Source organism: Myxocyprinus asiaticus, chromosome 43, assembly GCF_019703515.2.
Source record: "Myxocyprinus asiaticus isolate MX2 ecotype Aquarium Trade chromosome 43, UBuf_Myxa_2, whole genome shotgun sequence".
NCBI lineage: Eukaryota > Metazoa > Chordata > Actinopteri > Cypriniformes > Catostomidae > Myxocyprinus > Myxocyprinus asiaticus.
Window position 1 is genome coordinate 25,881,127 of NC_059386.1, and position 17,307 is coordinate 25,898,433.

A 17,307-nucleotide genomic window follows, 5' to 3' on the forward strand; every position below is an offset into this window, starting at 1 on the left:
GTGTTCATTTTCTGTATAAAGTTAAAATATTTACTGGTGCCTTACAAACCCTCAGATCCAGAATAACTGGACATTCGGTGAATTGCTGGATGAAAATGCTAAGACTCATCCCATGCTCAGGCCTTACAAAACGTTCTCTGAAAAGGTAACAAATCTCATATAGGATGAATTTCCCCCCACACAACACACTTTACAAAGCTTGTTTGGTTAGTGTTAATTCCTTAATCCATTCACTGCCATTCATGTATTTTTGGATTAGGATAAAGAAATCTACCGATGGCCCATTAAAGAGTCCATAAAGGCCATGATTGCTTGGGAGTGGACACTGGACAAAGCCAGAGATGGTGAAGATGAGAAAACAGAAAAGAAGACAACTCGCAAGATCTCACAGACTGCACAGGTAAGAACAGAGAAATCACTGTGTGGGCAAATATACTGAGATGCACAAATGCTGGTTGCATGCACTATTGCATCAAAACTGCAGGCCACATTTTTGTGATATGATCTTATGTTAGACAACAAATGGCACGAAAGAGGAAATTTTTAGGAGTCTTCGTGCTTTCCTGAGCCTATGTTCAACAATTATTATTTTTTTTCTCTCCGATTTTATTTTATTTTTTCTTCAGATATTTTTTTTTCTTTCAGATTTGCAAAACATTCTTGTTATTGTATTATACTATAACTATAAATATATAAATCAACAGATAAAGTACCACAGACAATCTGTCACCTTGTAAGCATAAGATTTCATACTTACTGATGAAATAAAAATGCACCTGGTAGCCGAGGTTGGTACCACATGCTAATTGTTAGCTAGCAAGAAAAAATAAATTCTCATGGGTTGCCTTTTGAGGAGAAAAAAAATATTTCATAGAAAAAAAATTCAGGGAGAAAGAATTTCAGAGAAAGAAAAATCAGAGAAGAAAAATTTCAGAGAAAAAAAAATGTATATATATTTTTATTTTTTTTTTACCTGAGGAAAAAACAAACATTGTAGGATGTGTGCTCAGGAAGGCACTAAGACACCTACAAAAATTCACCTAGTGGTTCAGGGCTTTATATAGTAAAACTATATAAGTTTTATGTAGTTTTACTCTCAGATGCAACACTCTTTTCTTCCCATAGGCCACTTATGACCCCAGTCATGGCTACAGTCCTCAGCCCATTGACATCTCAGGCATGACACTGTCCAGAGAGCTTCAGGTAGGTCCTACATGATCAAATTAACAGAGGCTGCTTTTACACTTTAAACGCAAAGAAAGACTGCACAATCCAATAAAACCAATTCAATACAATATACAGGTGCATCTCAATAAATTAGAATGTCGTGGAAAAGTTCATTTATTTCAGTAATTCAACTCAAATTGTGAAACTCGTGTATTAAATAAATTCAATGCACACAGACTGAAGTAGTTTAAGTCTTTGGTTCTTTTAATTGTGATGATTTTGGCTCACATTTAACAAAAACCCACCAATTCACTATCTCAAAAAATTAGAATATGGTGACATGCCAATCAGCTAATCAACTCAAAACACCTGCAAAGGTTTCCTGAGCCTTCAAAATGGTCTCTCAGTTTGGTTCACTAGGCTACACAATCATGGGGAAGACTGCTGATCTGACAGTTGTCCAGAAGACAATCATTGACACCCTTCACAAGGAGGGTAAGCCACAAACATTCATTGCCAAAGAAGCTGGCTGTTCACAGAGTGCTGTATCCAAGCATGTTAACAGAAAGTTGAGTGGAAGGGAAAAGTGTGGGAGAAAAAGATGCACAACCAACCGAGAGAACCGCAGCCTTACGATTGTCAAGCAAAATCAATTCAAGAATTTGGGTGAACTTCACAAGGAATGGATTGAGTCTGGGGTCAAGGCATCAAGAGCCACCACACACAGACATGTCAAGGAATTTGGCTACAGTTGTCGTATTCCTCTTGTTAAGCCACTCCTGAACCACAGACAACGTCAGAGGCGTCTTACCTGGGCTAAGGAGAAGAAGAACTGGACTGTTGCCCAGTGGTCCAAAGTCCTCTTTTCAGATGAGAGCAAGTTTTGTATTTCATTTGGAAACCAAGGTCCTAGAGTCTGGAGGAAGGGTGGAGAAGCTCATAGCCCAAGTTGCTTGAAGTCCAGTGTTAAGTTTCCACAGTCTGTGATGATTTGGGATGCAGTGTCATCTGCTGGTGTTGGTCCATTGTGTTTTTTGAAAACCAAAGTCACTGCACCCGTTTACCAAGAAATTTTGAAGCACTTCATGCTTCCTTCTGCTGACCAGCTTTTTAAAGATGCTGATTTCATTTTCCAGCAGGATTTGGCACCTGCCCACACTGCCAAAAGCACCAAAAGTTGGTTAAATGACCATGGTGTTGGTGTGATTGACTGGCCAGCAAACTCACCAGACCTGAACCCCATAGAGAATCTATGGGGTATTGTCAAGAGGAAAATGAGAAACAAGAGACCAAAAAATGCAGATGAGCTGAAGGCCACTGTCAAAGAAACCTGGGCTTCCATACCACCTCAGCAGTGCCACAAACTGATCACCTCCATGCCACGCCAAACTGAGGCAGTAATTAAAGCAAAAGGAGCCCCTACCAAGTATTGAGTACATATACAGTAAATGAACATACTTTCCAGAAGGCCAACAATTCACTAAAAATGTTTTTTTTATTGGTCTTATGATGTATTCTAATTTTTTGAGATAGTGAATTGGTGGGTTTTTGTTAAATGTGAGCCAAAATCATCACAATTAAAAGAACCAAAGACTTAAACTACTTCAGTCTGTGTGCATTGAATTTATTTAATACACGAGTTTCACAATTTGAGTTGAATTACTGAAATAAATGAACTTTTCCACGACATTCTAATTTATTGAGATGCACCTGTATATAGTTATGACTAACAGCAATAATCCACACCATTTTTTAAAGTCCATGGCAGAACAGCTGGCAGAGAATTACCACAACACCTGGGGACGGAAAAAGAAAATGGAGCTACAATCAAAAGGTGTGCCTCTTTAAAATGGTTGCAGATACAATACACATATTTTCAGTTCTGTTTGTCTATTTGTTTTTGTTTTTTTGCCAATCATTTTAGTTCTTCAACAACTTTGTCTCTTGTTTGTAATTAGGGGGAGGGACACACCCTTTGCTTGTACCGTATGATACATTGACAGCTAAAGAAAAGGCAAGAGACAGGGAGAAAGCACATGAACTACTCAAATTTCTGCAGCTTAATGGATATGCTGTAACCAGGTATAATCGCCAATGACCAACAGAAAATCCATAGTTAATAAAAAATTATGACTATAGGTCTGATTGTTTAATGTTGCTTAAAATCTCTGTTTAGAGGACTTAAGGATATGGAGAGTGATATTTCATCTATTGAGAAACGTTTTGCATATGGCTTCCTTCAAAAACTGCTGAAATGGATGGACATTGCCCAGGAGTTCATTGCGCATCTTGGTAAAATTGCTTTTCATCCATACATGCTGCTAGGCAGTGCTGGGTGGATTACTTGTGAATTGTAATCAGGTACTGATTACAAATTACATGATAATAAAATGCAATCAGTAATGTAATCTCATATATTACATTTTTGGGGAATCTAATCAGATAACTTTTGGATTACTTTCAACCTAATTCCATTTTATTTTATTTTACAGTTGAAGTATGAAGTTTACATACTCTTAGGTTGAAGTCATTAAAACTCATTTTTTAACCACACACAGATTTCATATTAGCAAGCTATAGTTTTGGCAATTTTACTTTGTGCATGACACGAGTAATTTTTTCAACAATTGTTTACATAAAGATTGTTTAGCTTTTAATTGACTATATCACAATTCCATTGGGTCAGAAGTTTACATAAACTAAGTTAACTGTGCCTCTAAGCAGCTTGGAGAGAGAAATGATGTCAAGCCTTTAGGCAGTTAGCCAATTAGCTTCTGATAGGCTAATTGGCTATTTGGAGTCAATTGGAGGTGTACCTGTGGATGTATTTTAAGGCCTACCTTCAAACTCAGTGCCCCTTTGCTTGACATCATGGGAAAATCAAAAGAAATCAGCCAAGACCTCAGAAAAAAATTGTGGACCTCCACAAATATGGTTCATCCTTGGGGACCAATTTCCAAATGCCTGAAGGTACCACGTTCATCTGTACAAACAATAGTAGGCAAGTATAAACACCATGCGACCACGCAGCCATCATACCGCTCAGGAAGGAGACGCATTCTGTCTCCTAGAGATGAACGTAGTTTGGTGAGAAAAGTGCAAATCAATCCTTGTGAAGATGCTTGAGGAAACAGGTAGACAAGTATCTATATCCACAGTGTAACGACTCCTATATCGATATAACCTGAAAGGCAGCTCAGTAAGGAAGAAGCCACTGCTCCAAAACCGCCATAAAAAGCCAGACTACAGTTTGCAAGTGCACATGGATACAAAGATCTTACTTTTTGGAGAAATGTCCTCTGGTCTGATTAAACAAAAATTTAACTGTTTGGCCATAATGACCATCGTTATGTTTGGAGGAAAAAGGGTGAGGCTTATAAGCCAAAGAACACCATCCCAACCATGAAGCATGGGGGTGGCAGCATCATGTTGTGGGGGTACATTGCTGCAGGAGTTACTGGTGAACGTCACAAAATAGATGGCCAGGAAGTTAAAGCTCGGTTGCAAATGGTCTTCCAAATGCACAGTGACCCCAAGCATACCTCCAAATGTGTGGCAAAATTGCTTAAGGACAACAAAGTCAAGGTGTTGGAGTGGCCATCACAAAGCCCAGAACTCAATCCGATAAAACATTTGTGGGCAGAACTGAACAAGTGTGTGCGAGCAAGGAGGCCTACACACCTGACTCAGTTACACCAGTTCTGTCTGGAGGAATGAACCAAAATTCCAGCAACTTATTGTGAAAAGCTTGTGGTAGGCTACTCGAAATGTTTGACCCAAATTTAAAGGCAATGCTAAAGGCAAGACATTTCACATTCTTAAAATAAAGTAGTGATCCTAATTGATGTAAGACAGGAAAAGTTTACACAATGAAATGTCAGGAATTGTGAAAAACTGAGTTTAAATATATTTGGCTAAGGTGTATGTAAACTTCTGACTTCAACTGTGTCACATGCATTTTGATTAGGATAGTCATTTTAACATAAAAGTACAAAGAGGAAGAAAATGTATTCCATTCTTTATTACTAACAAAAAGAGCTCCTTAAGACATTTTTAAAAAGTGAATTAAACATTGCATGAATGAAATAAACATTAAATCTAACAGCAATGACCAAAGTTTATATTTCAAAACACTGAGACATCAAGTTCATTTTAAGTGCATAAAACAATAGCAGCATTAAAAACATTAATGACCATAAAATCAACACAAAATTATCATAAAATTAGCAAAAATGAATTACCATAAATTTAACAGCAACGACGTTGCCTAGGTCTAAAATACTGAAACACTTTAACCCTTACTTCTTACTGATAGTCCATCGCCTCTTCTAAAGCTAAGGTGCAATATATTATCTTTTAAACAGCAAGAATATTCTAAAAGAGCAGAATATTTTAAAACAGCAGAGTTCCGGGGGGCCTGGGTAGCTCAGTGAGTATTGACGCAGACTACCACCCCTGGAGTCGCGAGTTCGAATCCAGGGCGTGCTGAGTGACTCCAGCCAGGTCTCCTAAGTAACCAAGGTGGCCTGGTTGCTAGGGAGGGTAGAGTCACATGGGATAACCTCCTCGTGGTTGCTATAATGTGTGGTTCTCGCTCACGAATGGGGCGTGTGGTGAGTTGTGCGTGTATGCCGCGGAGAATAGCGTGAAGCCTCAACAAGCCACGTGATAAGATGCACGAATTGACGGTCTCAGACGCAGAGGCAACTGAGATTTATCCTCCGCCAACCAGATTGAGGCGGGTCACTACGCCACCACGAGGACTTTTAGAGGGCATTGGGAATTGGGCATTCCAAATTGGGGAGAAAAAAAAAAACAGCAGAGTTCTGCCAAGTCACAAGAAACAATTGTGTCAAGTTTTATGTCAACTTTCATGCAGTGGACTCCACTTAATTTGCAGCAACAATAGAGTGATGGGCTTTGTTCCATATTGCTCCACATTTTGCAGTTGAACTATTGTGTACACTGCGGGCAGGACCCTTAGAGATGGCATTCACTAGATGCTTTGAAGCATTTAAGTTCAATGTGTGAGCTGCACACCATTAGTGAGGTAGTGAGAAATAATATATATAAACATATCTAGTTCATTTTAAGTGCATAAAACAATAGAAATATTACATGAACAAACAATGAACCTGAAATCAGCAGCAATGACATTGCTAGGTCAAAGCTAACAGCTCTAAACTCTGACACACTTTTAACACTTGCTACTTAATAGTCCATTACCTATTGCTTAGCTGAGGTGCATATCTTACTGTTGTAACGTAAAAGGAGCACATGTTCAAAATGTTAATCTGTGAGAATATTATGCTTCGGGGTAAGAATATGATGATATTGATATGAAAATTATCAATAAATTATTAACAGTTTACTGCCATTGCCTTGTTAATATGTAATCATGTAATCTATATAAAAGTAACTAGTCTGATTACGAGTATTTTAAAATGTAATTCAATCCAATCATAAGTACTTTGTTTTTATATGATTGCATAATCCAGATTACATGTAATCTGTTACTACCCAGGATACCTAGGATAGTGTTTTATTTCAAATGAATCACAGACATTTAAAAAACATTGTGTTTGCAGAGGCTGTTGTGAGCAGTGGTCGTGTGGAAAAGTCACCACATGAACAAGAGATCAAGTTCTTTGCCAAGGTCAGGCTCTCATGTGGTCTGTTTCCCTGAGAAATCTTTCAGCACTGAATTATTGACATTACCTGTTCAAATATTTAGTATTTCAAGGACTGTAAATAATGGCTATTTCTCTCTGTAGATTCTTCTTCCTTTGATAAATCAATATTTTAAAAATCACTGCCTCTACTTCCTCTCTACACCGGCTAAAATCCTGGGCAGTGGTGGACATGCCTCAAACAAAGAAAAAGAGATGATTGCAAGGTATCAGTGACTTACAAACAGTTAAACAGTCATATTACATCTGTAGTCATGATGTGATTCAGTGGCAAGAAAAAGTATGTGAACCCTTTGGAATGACCTGCATTTATGTATAAATTTGGTTTGATCTTCATTTAAGTTACAATAATTTACAAACACAATCTGTTTTAACTGATAACACACAAATTATTGTATTGTTCTTGTACATATTGAATACATCATTCAAACATTCACAGTGTAGGTTGGAAAAAGTATGTTAACCCCAAGGCTAATGACATCAACAAATGCTAATTCAAGTCAGGATTTGGCAAAGCTGGCATCCAATTAATGAAATGAGTTTGGAGGTATGGGTTAGAGGTACTATGACTTCTAAAAATCAACAATTTGAGTTTGCTGTTCACAGGAAGCATCTGCTGACATGGACTATGCCTCGCAAAATAGAGATCTCAGAAGACCTACGATCAAGAATTGTTGCTTTGCATAAAGCTAGAAAGGGTTACAAAGCTATCTCAAAGAGCTTAGATATTCATTTGTCCATATTTAGACAAATTATCTATAAATGGATACCATTTAGTACTGTAGCTACTCTCCCTAGAAGTGGCTGTCCAGCCAAGATGACTCACAGGACCCACCACAGAATGCTCAATGAGGTAAAAAACAACCCTAGAGTGACAGCTAAAGATGTGAAGGAATCATTGGAACTGGTTAACACCTCTGTTCATGAGTTTACTGCTTGGAAAATATTAAACAGGCATGGTGTCCATGGCAGGACACCACAAAGGAAGCTGCTGCTTTCCAACAAAAACATTGCTGAGCACCTGAAGTTTGCAAAAGACTACCTTGACACTCCATAATGCTATTGGGAAAATGTTTTGTGGACTGATGAAACTAAGATATAATTGTTAGGGAAGAACATGCAGCACTACTTATGGCATAAAAAGGTCATCTTATACCAACATGAAAACATCATCCCAATGGTGAAGTACGGTGGAGTGAAAATCATGATTTTGGGCTGCTTCGGGGCCTGGAATGCTTGCCATCATCGAGGGAAAAATGAATTCCTACATTTATCAAGATATTCTAAAGGATAATGTCAGGGTGGCTGAGTGCCAGCTGAAGCTCAGTAGAAGCTGAGTGATGCAGCAGGACAATGACTCTAAACATCAAGTAAATCCACTACAAAATGTCTTCAAAAAAGAACATCCAACTTATGGAGTGGCCCAATCAGAGCCCAGACCTTAACCCAATAGAGATGCTGAGGAATGACTCAAGAGAGCCATTCACACCAGACATCCTAAGAATATGGCTGAGCTGAAGAAGTTCTGTAAGGAAGAATGGTCCAAAAATCCTTCTGAATGTTATGCAGGTCTAATCTGCAGCTACCGGAAACGCTTGGTTGAGTTTATTGCTGCCAAAGGAGGATCGACCCGTTAAATCCAAGGGTTCACTTACTTTTTCCACAGCACTGTGAATGTTTAATGGGATGTGTTCAGTAAAAACATGAAATATTTTAATTGTTTGTGGCATTAGCTTAAGCACATTGTGCTTTGTCTATACTTGTGACTTTGATGAAGATGAGAGCACATTTTATGACCAGTTAATGCAGAAAACCAGCTTGGGTTCACATAATTTTTCTTGCCACTGTATACTTGTCATACTATAAGAGCATTGTTTATTTCAGTTATTCTTCTCATTACTTTTTGAACACTTCCTTCGTGCATTTTTCCCTTCCTTCTCTCATTTCTTTCCTTTGCCTTGCTTTCATCTTCCCTTCTTTGGTGTCTCTGATGATGCAGTATCTTCTGTAAAATGTCTGCCCTGGTAAGACACAGAGTGTTTCTCTTTGGTAAGATATGTGTACTTCTCTGCTGTCCTCCTCACCTTTCTGTTTCCCTGCTTTTATTTCTTTGAAAGTGTCACTTTTTTTCTCATTAAACTTTCTGTTGTCATGAAACAGAAAGTCAGTAGAGTATGTACTGTACATGTTTATCAGTTCCTTATTTATAAGGATAATTCCCTATATTTTTTACTTATTATATTACTTACTTATTACTGTTAAAATGAAAGCTACATTTCTGCCATTTATATAAGACCTGTTCATTTTACATAGGTACGGATGCGTCTGCTATTGTCAATTGTCTTCATATCCTTGCACGTTCACTTGATGCCCGGTATGTCATTTAATTTGATTCTCGATTAGAATTAAATGTTTCCTTTTAAAGGAACACAACAAAAAACTTCATCACCAACCACATGGTTGCACTATAGAAAACAATTGCTGCAAATATTTGTTGTAAATGACTGTTCTACATTTCATTGACCTTAACAGGACTGTGATGAAATCAGGGCCTGAAATTGTAAAGGCAGGGCTGCGTTCTTTCTATGAGAGTGCAGCTGATGATATAGAAAAGATGGTGGAAAACCTCAAACTCGGCAAAGTGTCCAAAGGGAATCAGGTATGGCTATAGCAACATCTACACGATAATGCAAGGAGGTGAATATATTTCCTTATCCAAAGTCCCTCTTTCTCTTGTCTCTCAGCCTGTGAAGGGTGTGTCCCAGAATATTAACTACACCACAATAGCTCTGCTCCCTGTCCTCACCTCCCTGTTTGACCACATCGCTCAGCACCAGTTTGGAGATGATGTTATCTGTAAGGAATTTTATGGAACTTTTCTTTAAGATTTGATCATTTAGAATTGTGAAGGTACATTTACATCTCCCTCTGTTGCTTCTTTTAGTGGACGATTTGCAGATGTCCTGCTACCGAATCATGTGTAGTATTTATTCTCTTGGTACTGTAAAAACTCCACATGCAGAGAGGTTTGTTAGTGTGTTTGTGTGTCTAAAGGGATGGTCACACATGATGCATTCTTTTTTCCATCTGCCCTGTTTTTAATTGTTTGTCTATGTTAAACATACACTACATGGATGTCTTCGACTGTTGAGATTTTGCGATGTTTACAGCATTTTGCATGAGTGCCACGCGTCTAAATTGACATGTTAAGTTAAAAACAGCTCGATTTACGCTGTACGCTCAGTCTAGGTCTTTTATATGCAAGAACATGTTTTCTGTGAATGGGCCATTAAAGGGATAGTTCACCTAAACAATTTAATTTCTCTCATCATTTAATTACCCTCATGCCATCCCAAATGTGTATGACTTTATTTCTTCTGCTGAACACACAAAGATTTTTAGAAAAAAGATCTCTGCTCTGTAGGTCTATACAATGCAAGTGAATGGTGACCAGAAATTTGATGTTCCAAAAAGCATATAAAGGCAGAATAAAAGTAATCCATATGACTCCAGTGGTTAATTCCATGTCTTCTGAAGTGATATGATAGGTGTGGGTGAGAAACAAATCAATATTTAAGTTATTTTTTACTATAAATCTCATGAGGGTGATGAGGGTGAGGGTGAGAAATGATGAGAGAATTTTATTCTTTGGGCGAACTATACCTTTAAGTAAAGCAGTGTTAATTGTTAAATGTTTTAGTGTGGTTGCCATATTTATAGATTTTGTTGTTGTTGTTTATATTAGACATAGACCTGCCCTGGGTGAGTGTCTTGCTCATCTTGCTGCAGCCATGCCTGTGGCCTACCTGGAGCCCCATCTGAATGAATACAATGCATTTTCTGTGTACACCACCAAGACGCCCAGGGAAAGAGCCAGTTAGTCATCTCTTTGCATCTATATAGCTGTTTCTCTCTGTGTCTGTTTTTCTTTTTCTTTTTTCATTTTCCCCTTTTTCATCATCTTTAGTCCTGGGACTTCCTAACCATGTCAAGGAGCTGTGTTTGGACATTCCAGAGCTAGAGATATTGATGAAAGAGATCGGAGACCTGGCAGAATCTGGGGCTCGCTACACAGAAATGCCACACGTGATAGAGGTCACCCTGCCCATGCTCTGTAACTATCTACCCCGCTGGTGGGAGAGAGGAGTGGAGAACTTCCCAGAATCGGAGGGTAAGCTGTGTACAGATGTCACCTCCGATCAACTCAACCAGCTCCTGGGAAGTATCATGAAAATAGTGGTCAACAACCTGGGCATTGATGAAGCTTCATGGATGAAGAGGCTTGCTGGTACAAGAAGCATTCTCAGTATAAAAGTAATTCTCTGTCTCCATAGTGCTTTTATTTTGCGCTGAACCTGATCTTCAGTATCATATCTTGTTTCGAACCAGTGTTCTCCCAGCCCATTGTGAGCCGAGCCAAACCAGAGATGCTCAAATCCCATTTCATCCCCACCATGGAGAAACTGAAGAAGCGTACATCTAAAGTAGTTGCCGAGGAGGAGCACCTGCGTATGGAGGGGAAGTCTGAGGGCGACGAGGAGGAGGGAACTATTCGAGACGAATTTGCGGTTCTGTGTAGAGATTTGTATGCTCTTTACCCTCTTCTCATCCGCTATGTGGATAACAACAGGTATGACATGGTTCGTGCATAGGTCAGTTGAATTGATTACTTTTAGTTGCTTTGAACTTTAATGTCACATGGGTTTTAGAGCAAGGTGGCTTACCTGCCGTGATCCAGATGCTGAGGAGCTTTTCCGTATGGTGGGAGAGGTCTTCATTTTCTGGTCCAAATCTCATGTAAGAATGACTTTTTATTTGTTAGCTGCCAGTCAAGAACTAGCCAAGTAAAGTCCTGTCAAGGGTTATTTCATCTGAAACTTATTTTTGTAACTATATAAAATCTTGTAAACTATAAAGGCGACTAGCAGATTTATAAAAAAAAACAAAAAACAAACTATGATTACAATTACATGCACACCTCTCTTCTCTTTCTCTCCATGCAGAATTTCAAGCGTGAGGAACAAAACTTTGTGGTGATGAATGAAATAAACAATATGTCCTTCCTCACTGCTGACAGCAAGAGCAAGATGAGCAAGGTTAGCCTCTTTGACTTGTACTGTCACACCATAGGACATGGACTTTGCTTCACTCTTCAAAGCTTTCATATTTGATCATATATTAATTTCGATATTTGATTATCATGTAGACTAGTCTTTATTTAGCAAATATAAACATGTATTTTAATATATATATATATATTTATTGATATTTTTGAGATTTACATCTGTAATAGACTATTTATTTTCCTGAAATGGGTAATTGTCAGTATTTACTGTGTTTCTTTAGGATTTATTTTTTCTAATTGAACTAATTTTCCCCAAGTTGTTCTCTAACTTAAGTACAGTAGCATGGCGTTTCAATCGCTTGATTTTTTTTATTTAGTTATTTTTTTTTTATTTTTTATAAAACAACAAATAAATAAGCATTAATTGATAGGTTTGGCATCAAGCCCCACATCAAAAGGTACAGTATGCCTTGTGACTTAAACAGTTCACCGTGTTTATGAAGAGTTTGTTCTTGCCGGCACAAAAGAAGAGTTCTTACTAGCAAATGCAAGTGCTTTTCGAATGAGTTTTACAGGATTTAGATGACAGTGTTAATGGTTATTCTCTCTCTGACTGTCCCCTGTCCTTTTTTTTCCATCTGGATGCTGATGGGTTTCTAGACCGGGGACTCTGAGGTTAGCTTCTTTGTCTGCACGACTGCTGTGCTACCGCATGGCACCTCACGTTAAGGGGGGGCATTTCATCAACTTCCCCAACACACTGGCACTCACACAGGACAACTTGACAAGAATCGTGTCTCAATGAATAACACCTTCCTCTTGACAATTCATGTTTGTGGATAGGCATCATACTCAATAGTATAGCTGTTATTCTTGCTTTAAAACAGACATGATCATCTTTGTAAACAGTAAGATGTACTTAGAGGTCTGAGACAGATTTTTAAGGGAAAACATAGATGAAATTGAATGAAATCTGATGTTTAGTGGTCTAAAACAAATTAGCTACTGGAATAGGCAGATATGAAGCCTGTAGGAAAAATATGTTTGGTGACTTCAGATCAGGGAACAGCCCATCCTCACGGACATAAATGTGTGCCCTGGTCACAGGTTGCTGCTCGTCCTGCCAGTGTGTCAGGGGGGGGGAGTCTGAATGGAGGCGCTTGATGAAAGATCTCTTTGTAGTGTCAGGCTCATGGCACTTGATTCCATGTTCATCACACCGGGTCCGAGCCCCTGGAGACCTGTGCCATCACCCTGTACAAAAGTTTGCATCTGTTGGACTGTAGTTCGGATGGGGATCTTCATACATCTCTTCTTTTTCTTTTTGTTAAATGTTGGTTGCAGGTTGGGGTCAATTTAATCTGTTCAGGAAGTCAACTGAGACTCAGTTTCCGTTTTGTCCATCACAGAAATACACACATTTATTTCAAAAGAGAACTGTTCAAACACAAATTGTGTTTCAGTTAATTTCCTGAAGCAGATTCATATGAAGGATTTTGACCTCAATCCTTGTTTATATTTTGCAATATATCCTCCTTGAAAAAATGGAGGCATTTAGAGTCCATCCTGTGTGACTACTCAATCTCACATTAACTGGAATTGTTTCTGTACTTATGTCCAATGTCTCACATCTCCATGTTTAATTTTATCTCCCCATCCACCCCTTTTAACCCATGACCCCTAATGCAATCAAAATCAACTGATTGAGGTGGGATTGTGGAAAAAAGGGATAACATTTACTTTTGAAGGGATAGTTCACTCAAATTAAAATTCTGTCCTAATTTACTCACCGTCATTTTGTTCCAAACCCCTATGGCTTTTTAACACAAAAGGAGTAGTTTTAAGGAATCTCTGAGCTGCTCTATATATGTGATAGTACATTTTGATCAAGGACTATCAAGCCCTAAAAAGGAAAAACAAGCACAATTGGAGTAGTCTGTACGGCTTGTGGGCTATAATCTAAGTCTAGTGAAGCCATACGATAGCATTGTGTTAGAAAAAGACCAAAATGTAAGTTGCTGTTCCCTGAAATTCTTGCCCAATGGTGTAGCTTTCAGATCTCATTCGCAGATGTACATTTTCAAACTTGAAACAACGGTGTTGGTTCTCATGTATTTCACGTATGCGATGAGCTATGGCGGAGATTCTCCATGGTCAATGCTTTTATTGTTTAATAAAGAGCAGCCTTGAGATTCTCAAGAATTTCTCCTATTATGCTTCACTGAAGAAAGAAAGTTACATAGGTTTGGAATGACATGAGGATGAGTAAGTGATGACAGAATGTTCACTTTTTGGTAAACTATAGCTTTGAAACTTAAAGGAATAGTTCCCCTAAAAATGAAAATTCTCTCATCATTTATTCACCCTCATGCCATCCCAGATGTGCATTACTTTCTTTCTTTTGCTGAACACAAACAAAGATTTTTAGAAGTATTTCTCAGCTCTGTTGGTCCATACAATGCAGGTGAATGGGTACCAAACCTTTGAAGCTCCAAAAGCACATAAAGGCATCATAAAAGTAATCCATAAGTCTCCAGTGGTTGAATCCATATCTTTAGAAGCAATATGATAGTTGTGTGTGAGAAACGGATTAAAAGATTTAAGTCCTTTTTTACTTCATGCTTATTATACCTACTGGGCAGGGAGGAGAATTTATAGCAAAAAAGGACTTTTATATTTATCTGTTTCTCATCCACACCTATCATATCAATTCAGAAGACATGGATTTAACTACTGGACTCTTATGGATTACTTTTATACTGCATTTATGTGCTTTTTTGGAGCTTCAAAGTAGGGCTTTCAAATTAAATTTCAATATTCTAATGTTTGTCGAATTTAAGAAAAAATGCAGATTAGAATACTAAAACTGTGCATTCGAATTCTGGATGTGTGCCAAGAGCTGATGATGACTTCAGATCGATCACATTCTTGGGCTAAAAAAGGCTAGACACAGCACAACAAATACAGTTTAACAGAAAGCAGGTGTCTCAAGATGCTTTTAAAGTTCTTTTTAATTAGACACAGCATCTAAAAAAACAGTGTCCCTGCATGAGCAAAAACAAAGCAAAACAAAGATGTTCGTCTATCATAGAGAAACAAATGGATGGTTGCAAAAGCATTCGGTGTGAACAGCCCCTTACAGTTGGTGGAGGTCTTTGGCTGTTGCATCTTGCTCTCTTATAAGTGTTTCTCAGATTAAGCAGTGAGTTTTTTAAATGCTTTGTCAGGAAAGATGTTCAACTTGGAAATGTGTGTCTCGAGATCCTTGCATTCGGTTCCATTCTGTTGTGTTCCATCTGACTGAACAGCCCCTGTCCTGGACTCATAGTCTGAGTCGCTTCACCACCGAGTTCAGCCAAATACCTCTGCTATCTGAGAATATTGCTACCCTACATACAACTGTAATGAATAAAAAACAATGTGGTATTTCGCTGTTATTATAGCTTGTGTCTGGAGTAGTGTACTGTGGCAAGTGTAACACCATGTAAACTGTCTATTGAAGCATTCCCCGCCCCCCCCCCCCATTTTACATTTGACTTAACATTTGAGAATATGGACCGACTAAAACTTTTTATTTTTTTATTTTATGCACATTAGTTGAAAATGAAATGCTCTTTTTCTTTTTTTTTTTTTTTTTTTTATGGCCTGGAATGTTCTTTGCAATAATTTAACGGTGCTGTATGGTTTATGTATTTATTGCGCCCTCTTGTGGACTAAGAAAATAGCATCAGTTTAAGAATTAGCTGACTTTAAAATTCATATATTTTTTTAATTTTGAAAATATTAAGGGAAACATTCAAATTTAGTTTCTCTGTTCAATTGAAAGCCCTACTTTAAAGTTTTGATACCCCATTCACTTGCATTGTATGGACCTACTGAGCTCAAATATGCTTCTAAAAATCTTCGCCTGTGTTCAGCAGAAGAAAGTCATACACATCTGGGATGGCATGAGTGTGAGTAAATGATGAGAGAATTTAAATTTTTGGGTGAACTATCCCTTTAATTTAAAACTAGGCAAGGAAGTCTCTCAAATTGAATTTATAACCGACTGACTGCAAAGCAGGTTTCCAACTGAAAACAAATGCACCCAGCCCCTTTTAACCACGTTCAGTCTAGTTTGGAATATGGTCTACAGCTGAAACAAATCCCAAGTAATGCCACAATACAACTGCTCCAGACAGAAGCAATGGATCCTTGTATTCGGACATACAATTAAAGAATTAAGTGTTTGATTGGAGGGGCAAAACTAGTGCAGATAGGTCTATGGATGTGCGTGATCTATAATGTTCTGTAAAAACGTAGATTACTTAAATTATTTGTGTAGATTAGTTCATGGCATCTACAATATGGGTTGCGCTTCTCAATTATTTACATACTTAAACAGCTTGGCAACCCAAAATGAGTCAAAAGCAACCATTGATCTTAAGCATTATGAAGAACACAAGTGAGTGAGTTTTACAGTGTGTGTTTGCTGTTCCTGACTTTTCCTCATGAGGCTGAGCATGTTATGATTGTGTATGCCCCTGCAAACACTTTCAGTGCATGGAGTGTATTAAACTGCACTGACAAGCTACAAAAACACCTGTTGTGCCTGTTATCATTTTATACATCTCTGCAAAGAGGAGGTTGTAGTTGAATGAATTTGCTCCTCGTTTCTGATTAATTCTTAAAAAGTTTAAAGCATGTTATTGTTTCTTTTTCTACATTGTATCATTGATATTGTCACCTGTCTCTTAGGATTAGAGCCAGGGGCGGACTGGCCATAGGGAGAACCGGGAATTTTCCCGGTGGCCTGGCCGTGAAAGGGGGCCACGAGTGGCTGAAGAGGGCCGCAAAATGCCTCCACGATATGCAGAAATGGACAGCGACACAACCCCCCCCCCTTCCACCCCCCCCCAACAACTTTTGTGCCGGTTTCTATGTAAAATCCAAGGCCAATTTCTCATTCCAGTCCGCCCCTGATTAGAGCTGATGCATATTTCAGCTTCAGAACGATTATGCCTTGTCTCCCCCACTAAGCCCTTGTTGTCTATTATGTTGAAAAGCAACACTGAACATTTACCCTCCCCTCCCTCTTAATGACCCTATTAATCAAAAAGACTCATTTCCTATGGCTGTTCTACAAAGATGTCTTTAACTTAAATAAGATAATTCTAATGACTTTAAATAATGCATTCAAGCAAGGATGGATTGGTCCTAAACCGTTTACTAGTTAAGTCTTGGTGAGGGAACAGGACGTTTGAGTTAACATGGACACCCATGTTGTTTATTCCGCTTCAGGTTGTGCCTCTAAAGTCTTCAAGAGAACTTTCATTTGGGTCTTAATTGTTTGGTAAACAGACTATTAGCAATTAGCATCCTGTGATATGGAAATCTTCTCACAAG

The 17,307-nt window shown here is 38.3% G+C and overlaps 1 protein-coding gene across 1 annotated transcript in view; it reads left to right on the top strand.

Moving 5' to 3' along the window:
- Positions 1-17,307, top strand: part of ryr1a (ryanodine receptor 1a (skeletal)) — an 85,145-nt gene that overhangs the window by 37,916 nt on the left and 29,922 nt on the right. The window contains exons 55-73 of the mRNA XM_051685945.1: positions 56-145; positions 260-400; positions 1,126-1,203; positions 2,926-3,001; positions 3,126-3,249; positions 3,344-3,459; positions 6,756-6,823; positions 6,942-7,063; positions 8,857-8,906; positions 9,171-9,231; positions 9,390-9,516; positions 9,602-9,713; positions 9,802-9,883; positions 10,603-10,733; positions 10,825-11,145; positions 11,247-11,487; positions 11,567-11,654; positions 11,861-11,953; positions 12,583-12,597. Of these exons, the coding sequence (XP_051541905.1) occupies positions 56-145; positions 260-400; positions 1,126-1,203; positions 2,926-3,001; positions 3,126-3,249; positions 3,344-3,459; positions 6,756-6,823; positions 6,942-7,063; positions 8,857-8,906; positions 9,171-9,231; positions 9,390-9,516; positions 9,602-9,713; positions 9,802-9,883; positions 10,603-10,733; positions 10,825-11,145; positions 11,247-11,487; positions 11,567-11,654; positions 11,861-11,953; positions 12,583-12,597 (2,136 nt within the window). The remainder of the gene's footprint in view (positions 1-55; positions 146-259; positions 401-1,125; positions 1,204-2,925; positions 3,002-3,125; positions 3,250-3,343; positions 3,460-6,755; positions 6,824-6,941; positions 7,064-8,856; positions 8,907-9,170; positions 9,232-9,389; positions 9,517-9,601; positions 9,714-9,801; positions 9,884-10,602; positions 10,734-10,824; positions 11,146-11,246; positions 11,488-11,566; positions 11,655-11,860; positions 11,954-12,582; positions 12,598-17,307) is intronic.